The sequence below is a fragment of the Humulus lupulus genome, chromosome 1 (genome assembly GCF_963169125.1).
Source record: "Humulus lupulus chromosome 1, drHumLupu1.1, whole genome shotgun sequence".
Taxonomy (NCBI): domain Eukaryota; kingdom Viridiplantae; phylum Streptophyta; class Magnoliopsida; order Rosales; family Cannabaceae; genus Humulus; species Humulus lupulus.
In genome coordinates this window covers 199,144,413-199,154,382 of record NC_084793.1, presented here as the reverse complement: position 1 = coordinate 199,154,382, position 9,970 = coordinate 199,144,413, and the positions used below count along the sequence as shown (strand labels likewise).

General features: G+C 37.2%; 1 protein-coding gene across 1 annotated transcript; it reads left to right on the top strand.

Moving 5' to 3' along the window:
• Nucleotides 1-405: 405 nt before the first annotated feature.
• Nucleotides 406-4,831, top strand: LOC133802315 (BTB/POZ domain-containing protein At2g13690). Its single transcript, XM_062240615.1, has 2 exons — nucleotides 406-1,464; nucleotides 3,433-4,831. Exons 1-2 carry the CDS (start codon nucleotides 733-735, stop codon nucleotides 4,366-4,368), a joined length of 1,668 nt encoding a protein of 555 aa, XP_062096599.1. The 5' UTR covers nucleotides 406-732; the 3' UTR covers nucleotides 4,369-4,831.
• The last annotated feature ends 5,139 nt before the right edge of the window (nucleotides 4,832-9,970 follow it).

Genomic DNA, 9,970 nt, shown 5'->3' with positions numbered 1-9,970 from the left:
GAAAGTGGGAAAAACATTTAAAATGAATAAAAATATTAAAATAGAGTTTTTGTGATGTAAAATAGAAAAGATGAAAGTATGCTAGTTTGGTGTAAAATAAAAGAAAATAAAGTTTGAACGATATAAAATAGAAATAAAATGTGTGTTCTTAAATACCTTACTAAGAAGTGAGGACAAGTCAAGAAAAGAAAAGAAAAGAAAGTAAAGTGTTACATGTGAATTGAATTGTTATGGTTGATACCGTTAAACAGTTTCCAATAAAATCTTTGAATAAAAAGCAAATTCAATCCAATAACACTTCTCTTCACCATTTCCTTTTTGTCTCTAAAATAAAAATAAAAAGACCATTTAGTCCTCCTATTACATTACTTTTTAGTTTTCTTCACCCTAACCAAACTAACATACCGAACAAAAACTCTTCACCATTTCCAAGAAAAAACATTTAAAAAATAAAAAAAAAGAGAGAAAAAAAGAAAAGAGAAATCCCTGATCAGAGAGCGATGAGTCTCTTCGTCCCCACAAAAGAAAGAAAAAACAAGAAAATAATCATAAAACAGAAAAGCATCTTCTCTCGAAAAATTAACCAATGTCTACTCCCTCTACTTTCCTCCTCTTTAGCTCACTCTCTCTCTTTCCCTCCCTTTTCACATCTGTTTTCTCTCTCTAGACCCTCCACCTCCTTCCCCTGACCCGCTCTTCTACTCACTCCCTCTTCTCTGCCCACTCTCGACAATGGAGGAGTCATCCTTCCGCCGGAAACCCAGTTCCCGTCGGGACCCACTTGTTCGTGGGAGATCATGGTGTTGTTCTTTCGCCGTTCCACCTTCCAGCCCCGACAGCATCGCCGTTTTTCACTCCAAGGCGGTTCGCTATAGCAAGACCGAACAGGCGGCCTCCAAACCAATTAGTAACTCGGTCCCTAACTCACCCCAGAGCACCAAATCCGGACTAGGGTTAGTGGGTCGGATCGACCCTCGTCGGATCTTGTCTCCGGGAAGGGTTTCCCCGATCGACTCCGATCCTACTGTAGATTCGATCCAAGAAATCGGTAGTACTGAACCATCTGCGGACGTCGATTCTGTTCCTCCTGTGCGAACACAGAGCTTTCGAGCTCCGAGCGAGAGGTTCCGGCTGCCCCAACCGGAGAGTTCTTCAGGGGGTCCCGGTAGCAATTTGTTTGACGTGAGGTTGAATTTGAGGGGAAAGAAAGGTGGGTTCTTGGTTCTGGAGCTGAACTCGGGGGTTCTGTGTGCGAATTCAGAGGTTTTCGCGGGTTTAATCGACGATTATAACAAGGGAAAGGTGTCGAACGGTTCACCTTCTGGGTCGAAAATATGCAGAATAGAGGTGCCGGATGTTGAGAACTTGGCCATGTTTAGAGAGACAGTAGAACTTATGTTTGAAGATGATATCACAAAACGACTGTTGAGGATCGGAGTATATCGAGCTATTGATGTACTTGAGGTCAGTGCTTCATTTGTTATTTTCATTGAATTTTTGTTCTTTGATTAATTATCTCAACTTTGTTCTCTATTTTATTTTATCTTAAAATTTTTTTTATTGAGTTTTATCTGCATAGTTATTATAGAGCTTTGAGTCTGATTTTTGATGAGATAATTTGGGGAATGGAGATTATGGTGTTTTAATTAATATTTTTATAATGTATGTTATATACTCAAAAGAGGATATATATATATATATATATATATGGAAGTTAGTGAAAGTATGAGAAGGTTCAAATTGGGTAGTTTTGGTTGAACAATTTTGACCTAACTATTCATTGACTTTCGTTTTCTCCTAATAAAACCACCTGCATCTACTTGGCATACTTATATCTCTTTCTATCACTCTCTTTTTCGTCGTTTTCTTTTCCCTAATGAAGTCATTAATGGTAGGTACTGATGGATTTTATCTTTATAATTTGGAAAGAAGACAATACCAAATCCTCTATAATGTGGGAGAACTAATTAATAAGGATACTTGTACTTAATTAATTTAGTCTGGTCCCAGAGAACACAAGGCAAATTGGTCAATGAGAGTAAAGACTGCAAATCTGTTCCTGTATTTTAAGGCCGTTTCTGGTCCAGTACGGGCTAGGCATTTGATTGAGCTGTACTAGGAGTATGTCCACTTATTTTGATATTTAATTTGGCAATTACTATTATGAATTTCTCGGCTGTTTCTTTCACAGTTGGAACCTTTACCTTATGTTACCTTTTCATTAATGTTCGAAGTTATATGTGTGTATGTATGTAGAAGTTGCCAAATTCTGACTCTCTATGTTACTCTTACTGTTGTTCAAAAGTTTAAGTTGATTGAAGGTGGACCAATATTAACACTTGACACACAGGTATTACAATTTGGTGAAATTAGCATCACTTAGGTGGAGTAATGCTAGACACACACTCAAATTGCACACTTTTTTACATAGATAATTTTAAGTGGGGACCAATCGCTTTTTAAGGACTGGCCTTATGCCAGTTGATACTATTTTATTTATTGACCAATCAGCTATAATCAAGTCATTAACTCTGCATTTGAAGTTTGAATAGTGAATGAAGAACAGAGTAAAACAGTTACTGTACACGGCTAACTTCTAACTACAATCATTTAATTTTATATGGTTGTGGATTGAGTTTCATAAACTGCAGACAGGAACTACAGATCATCATCAAAGCATAAATTTCCATGTTGAAGTGAATTGTCACTATTCAGATAAATTCATTTTCTGACTTAGATTGTGGAGGTTTACTCTTGTTTGGAGCTTATGGAGCTAAACATCGTTTTTTCTTTAGCTTTTCTTCCCAATGCTTAAGAGTGTTTGGTATTAGATCAAATGTGAAAATAACTTGAAAGAAAGAAGAATGCACATGTCTTCATAAAGAATTTCACGTCTTTTAATTTTTATAAAGATATGAACACTGTCAAGATTTATAATTCTTGTATAACTTGAGATACATACACATATATATATATACTTGTATATATTGTCTTTGTTTCCATGATTTCATATCTTGAAATGAAGTCCTCGAGAAGAATGTTGCTCTTCTTATACGCTTAATTTTTGGTTACTTGTACAAATCTATAAGTTTCTGTAGGAGGTGGGGATACTGTATATTGCTTAGGGCTGTGATTTTACTCTTTGATTGATAGTTAAAGGCTTCTAAATTCAATCTTTGTTATCATTCCTCAACTTATGCTGCTGTGCACCTTATACCATAGCAATATTGCACACCGGATATTACTTAAAATATGATGCATCCTATAAATGAAATTTTTAAAACCATTAATTATGAAATATTAGATATTAATAGAGCATCCTCTGTATTTGGAATGATGAAGTTATATTAGACCTTTCCTAAAATGGACTTGGATATCTTAGATTAACTTGGTCTTTTCCTCTAACGAGATCTTCTCTTATTTTGTTACTAGGTGTCTGCAGGTATTATGTTCACTAAAGGTGTTTTGTCCTGTTTAAAGTATCTTGAGGCTGTTCCTTGGACCGAGGAAGAAGAGGAGAAACTAAGGGATCTCTTTACAAGGTTTAAGTTTGATGATGTTACGACCAAGGACATATTGGCTAGATTGTATTTACTTGACTCGGCCAGTTCCCAACAAAATGTATCCAGACAATTGGTTTGGTCTATCACCTCTAGTACGGATGCAAGTGCAAGGAATGAGTTGAAGACATTAGTTAAGGGTCTTCTTTGCAAAAGTTCAGTCTATGAGAAAGAATATCCTGACCTCAATAAGGAGGATATTTATGCTATCTGCCAGTCTTGTCTCGACTCACTTGTCAGCCTGTTCGAGGAGACCTCTGAAACTGTATCTTCTAAGAAATTGGTGAAGGATGCAGGGAAGCCTTTAATTGAACGAATATCCAGACAGGTAGATAACATAAACTGGTTGCTAGAAATCTTGCTTGATCGGCAAATGGCTGAGGAGTTTGTGGATATGTGGGCAAATCAAGGAGAACTGCTCAGACTGCATGAGAATGCATCTCCAATGGTTAGGTATGAGCTTAGTCGGGTTTCAGCAATATTATTCATTGCTATGGGGACCCGAAAACTTCATTGCCGGACAGAATCAAGATCAGGGCTTCTCCAAGCATGGTTTGGCCCAATGTTGTTGGACTTTGGTTGGCTGCAGCGATGTAGAAAGGGACTTAGCATGAAGGTATTGGAAGAAGCTATGGGTCAAGCACTCCTTACCCTTCCCTTGAAACAGCAGTATGCGTTGTTTATGGAATGGTTTCGAGATTTCTCCAAGCATGGTACAGAGTGTCCTAATCTCAGCAAAGCCTTCCAAATTTGGTGGCGTCGATCATTTCTAAGAGTCTCTGAAACTTATGCTGTCGAATCCAGGTAACACAATACCATATGTTTCTGCTTGCACAGGATGTTAGTTGTGGAGGTGAAGAATTCTGAAACATCCATGGAAGTGAATAATGTAGATCAATTATGTAGGATAGTTGCAATAGCTGTTAGATCATGAAAAGGCAGCATCATTTCTGTGATTATCATCTTTGCCTTCATCATCCGACGTCAGCAATTCTACTGGAAATGGAAGATGCCACAATGTGTAGTTAGTTAGAGAAGACTTTGCTTACAGTTTTCTCTCATTGGCTTCTTCAAAACACCATGAAGCTGTTCTGGGCATGTTGGCTCCATTCCAAAGCCGAAAACTAATGTACCAATGGAACTTGGAAACTAAGTTTGATATAAGAGAAGATTTTAACGACTTTCATATTCTTTAGTGATAATTGTCATTTTTTTTGTTTGTTATTTAGAGAAAAAGGGATCACGTTTATGGCATGTGCACGTTATCTGAATTCGTTGTGGTTGTATTAATGAAATTAAAGTATATAATAACTACTTAACAACTTGACAAAATCACGTTATTATTCATGATAAAAGGGATCATGTTTATGGCTTCATGTTCAGTGTCGTTCGTAATAAATTGATTTAGATCTTTCATTTTGCTATCTGGATTTTAGCATGACTACTTAGGTTAATTGGGACTTTTAAAGCTTTGTGAATCTCTTAGACAAACATTGTAATTTCAAAAGAATCGAACAGCAAATGATAGACAAAACTCTCACGGTTCACAAGAAGATTTGATTAATTGAATCTAAAGTCATATTATATGCAAACCAAGTTGTAGGTGTTCTGTTTTATACAATAGATAAGTTTAAAATGTTTTTCATGCTTTTGGGTTAATCCAAAGTAATATGCACTTTACTTCTCAAAAAAAAGTGTTATGCACTTTAAACACAAATAGACTATGCTGACTAAAATAAAGAAAACCGAAAACCCTATTCTACCCTTAATATAAATATCTACGTAATAATCATAAATAACTAATACTAAATCACCATAAATATCACATTTCTCTTCAAACTCGTGATGTTGCAGCTACAAGCCTCGAGAATTTTCCAACTTGAAACAAAAATGAGAAATAGATGGTAAAAAGAATCTGCAATCAAGAAAGAAGAAAAAACAAAAGACAAAGTGATAATATAGTGTTTGAGATAATGAATTGTAAGGTGACAATTAATCTTAATGTGCTTAGTTCATTAAAAAAATCCGAATTGTAAGAAATCAGAACAATACTCTTGTTGTCACAATACATAGGAGTGAGATAAGAATGTTGTGTTTTATGCCCTTATAAACTCATATTTCTTATGTAATTCATTCATTATCAATAAAGTAGTAGAAATCATTTTGTTTAATCAAATTGCGTTGTTTACATGATTAATTATTTTTTTTTTATCAAGAAAGAATATATTTATTAATCACAACCAGATTACAAACATAACCTCCCTCACTGAGAAGGCACCAGCAACATTACACAGAAAATATTTTCCTTACAAAGTTCCTCTCATTTCCTTTCATTTTCTTTTGTATAAAGCACCTAATTCTATAGCTAATATCTTTTTTAATCATATCTACTATAAAATTGACTCTATGAGAGTAACTATTAACAAAACAAGTATTACGATTATACCAAATGCAATAAATTGTTGCTGAGAATACAGCCGCCACAATCGTTGCCTTAAGATCTCTTCTCATGTCTTCAATCCATCGGGTCCAGCCACTGAATTTTAAAGGCCAATTGCATCCAATCCAATCTTGGACTTGCTGCACTACCTGCTGAGAGAAACAACAATAAAAAAATAAATGTGCATGGTTTTCTTCAGCTAGTTCACAAACCGGGCAGAGGAAGCTATCAAGGTGCATGAGCACCCTATGCAAGTGATCTCGAGTTAACAACTTATCATTCACCGCTTGCTAAGTAATAAATCGATGCTTTGGCACACTCATCCTATTCCACACAAAGGGATGATACTTGACTGAATCTCGGTGTATAAATCTAGTATAAAGTAAACCAATTTTAAATCTCCCTTGACTACCAGCTTCATCAACATCCTTTTGAGAAAAAACATCATGAATGTGACAAATTTTGTGCCAATACCAACTTGAATCCGCCTTAAGTTGGTACTGCCAGAAACTTTGACCCTTTAAGTACACAGTGTTAATCCATTTCACCCATAGGGTCTCTGGTTGGTGACTAATAGCCCAGACATATTTGGCAAGCATTGCCTTGTTCCACTTAGCTCCTTCACCGAAGCCCAAACCTCCAAATCTTTTCGACAAACAGACAGTGGACTAGGGGGTGAGATGAAAATTACTCCTGGTACCATTATTGCCCCACAGAAACCACAAGCAAAGCTTATCTACCTCTTTGACAATGCTTTGAGGGAGCAAGAAGATGTTCATCCAGTAGTTTTGCAATCCCAATAGAACAGATGTGATGAGTTGAGTCCGCCCTGCATAAGATAGATGTCTACTAGCCCAAGTGTGAAGCCTTAGTTTATTTTTTTAAGAATCTCACCACAATCTGCCATTTTCCATTTTGTTGGCCTCATAGGAATCCCCAGATACTTAAGAGGAAAGGTTCCCTCTTCAAGCTGCAAAATCTGAAGTAACTGGTCCTTAACAGCAGCCGAAACACCTCCAAAAAACACCTGAGATTTACTGATATTAGCCTTCAATCCTATACTATTGCAGAAATCCTCAAAAACCTGTTTGACAACCTGGGCTGAGCCGCTGTTAGCTTTGCAAAAAATCACTAAGTCATCAGCAAAGCAGAGATTAATAACCTTAAGGCTTTTACACATAGGGTGATATCTGAAATCTTTTTGCTAAGCCCCTAGTTGAAGCAGCCGAGTGAGATATTCCATAACCAAGACAAATAGTAACGGTGAGATAGGGTCTCCTTGGCGAAGACCCTTGACACCCCGAAAACCCCCCTGCATTCTTCCATTCAACATAAGAACATACGGAGTGCCACGGAGACACACCATCACCTAATGAATGAATCGGGTAGGAAATCTAAGACAGATTAACAACTTCTCCAAAAAGCACCAGTCTACTGTGTCATAGGCCTTACTCAAGTCTATCTTCAAAGCACACCTCGAGGAAGTATTTCTTCTATTTTAATTCTTGATCAAATCTTGAAAAATAAGAATATTATGAGCTAGAGATCTCCCTTTAACAAAGGCACCTTGATTTTGACTTATCAGATTAGGTAGAACTTCTGAGAGTCTACTACATATCATTTTTGAAATGCATTTATATAAAGTGTTGCAGCACGCTATGGGCCTGTAGTCAACCGCCCTGCTAGGCATTTCAGTTTTTGGGACCAGAGCAAGAGCTGTTTCATTGAGCTCTGCAGGGATCTGCCCATAATGAAAGAACTCAAGGATAGCCTCTGATATGTCATCCCCTATATTCTGCCACATTGCCTTGTAAAACTCAGAACCATATCCATCCGGCCCTGGACTTTTTGTGCCCGGAATGCTAAAGAGAGCCTTCTTGACATCATATTTCCTAAATTCCCTAGTCAAACTCAGCTGCATCTCAATATCCAGACAAGGACCTAGCTCTATACACTGAGAATTAAAAGAACCATTAGCTGAACTAGAGCTTCCCATATAACCTCTGAAATGGTCTAAGAAATGATGAACCACTTCGTTATAATCATCAATAACGACCCCCTGCTCATTCAGAAAGGAAATAATATGGTTCTCCTCCCTTATTTTTTTAATGCACGCATGAAAGTATGAGTTATTATCATCACCCTTCTGCAGCCAAGTAATTTTGCTTTGTTGGATCAAAAAACTTCTATACCTAGCAGAGTGATCTTGATATCGAACTGCTGCTATTTTTTCAGCCTCCTGAGCAGCAATATCTGTTGGTGAAGCTTGAGCTCTAGTGAGTGCCATTTGATAGTCACCTTTTGCTTGATGAGATCCATGCTCAACATCTCCAATTTCCTCCCTATTAAAAGCTTTCAAAATATTCTTTAGCCGAAGCAGCTTTTCAGTCACACCCAGCAGACCCCTCACTGCCATAGGTCTATTCCAACTATCTAAAACTACCTCCTTAAACCCCCTGTGAGTAATCCAGAAATTAAAGAACTGAAATGGCTTAATGCCTAGATCACCAAGTTTGAGAGTTTTGATGAGGCAATAACAATGATACAAATGGGCATCCCATTGGAAGTCTGCAATAGAGTAAGGCAATGCATCTATCCAATCTTCATTAATGAACACATGATCAATTTTTGAGTAAACCCTATCCCCTCCATCCTGCTTATTGGACCAGGTGAAATTAGAACCAATTCTCTTAAGTGAAGCCATCTGAGAATGGGAAAGCCAAGCATTAGAATCAAGAATCTCAACAGCATTTATTGTCCTCCCTCCCGCTCTATCATCGAAATTAAACACAGCATTAAAATCTCCCACAATCAACCAAGGCTTATTCAGAACATGAATACAAGAAAGACCCCTCCAAATCTCCAATCTCTCATCCATAGTGTTGAGACCATAAACAAAAGTGACCAAAATATCCATCTGCATGCCTGTAAGTTTAACTAAACAGTGAACCAGTTGTTGTTGTTCCAAAAGGACCTGAACTTTAATAAACGACTTCTGCCAAAGAACTAAAATTCTGCCTTCTGTGACATTACTACTATAGTAATCCCAGCCACGGAACAATTTAACCATCATATCATCAACTTTATCCTTCTTCATTTTATTCTCTAATAAAGCTCAAATTCCCACTTTATTCAACTTTAAGAGATTTAGTATAGCAGATTGCTTTTCTCTCTTATTAATACCCCTTACATTCCAACTAAGTATATTGGAGCAGTCCATCAAGCTTTGAATAAGTTAAGTTCCCAATTGTTCCACCTTTCCTCTATTCCTGAAGTACCTTGAAAGCATTATGTTTTTTGTCTATAACAGTCCTCACTAACTTCCTTTTCCCTCTTGAGTTCCCAACTCTCCTAGGAATTTCCCAATTCTCCTTATTATCCTGATCAAGTGTTAAGGGCAGATCCTGTGAACTTCCTTTTTCCTTAGCTACCCTACGAACATCTAACCCTGCTGCATCATGTTTATCCTCCACTTCCTTAACAGCCTCAGTAACTCCAGCTGAAACTCCTGATTTTTCATCAGTAGCTGCAATCTCAGAATCAATAGAAGTTCCAACATGTTCCTGTTCAGCCACACTCTTCTTTACCCAACTCTTAAGGCTATTTTTCTTGCAATCAATCATATTATGGCTGAATCCTTTGCAATTGTTGCATTTGATGGGAAGCCATTCATACTCAACAAACTGCTCTTGAACTTGGCCTCTCTCATTCACAAAATAAATGACAAACGGAGGGTCATCAGAAATCTCCATTTCAACCAGAACTCTAGCATATCTAATCATAGATCTTTCCTTAGTAAACTTATCCACCATAATGGGTTTCCCTATAGTACTAACCAAGGCACTGAGGCAGTTTTGGCCCCAATACTGAAGACCTAGATTAGGCAATCTGATCCACAAAGGTACATAATGGACTAATCTTATAGTGTCAAGATCTTGAGTCCAAGGTCTCACAATAACTGGTTTCTTGT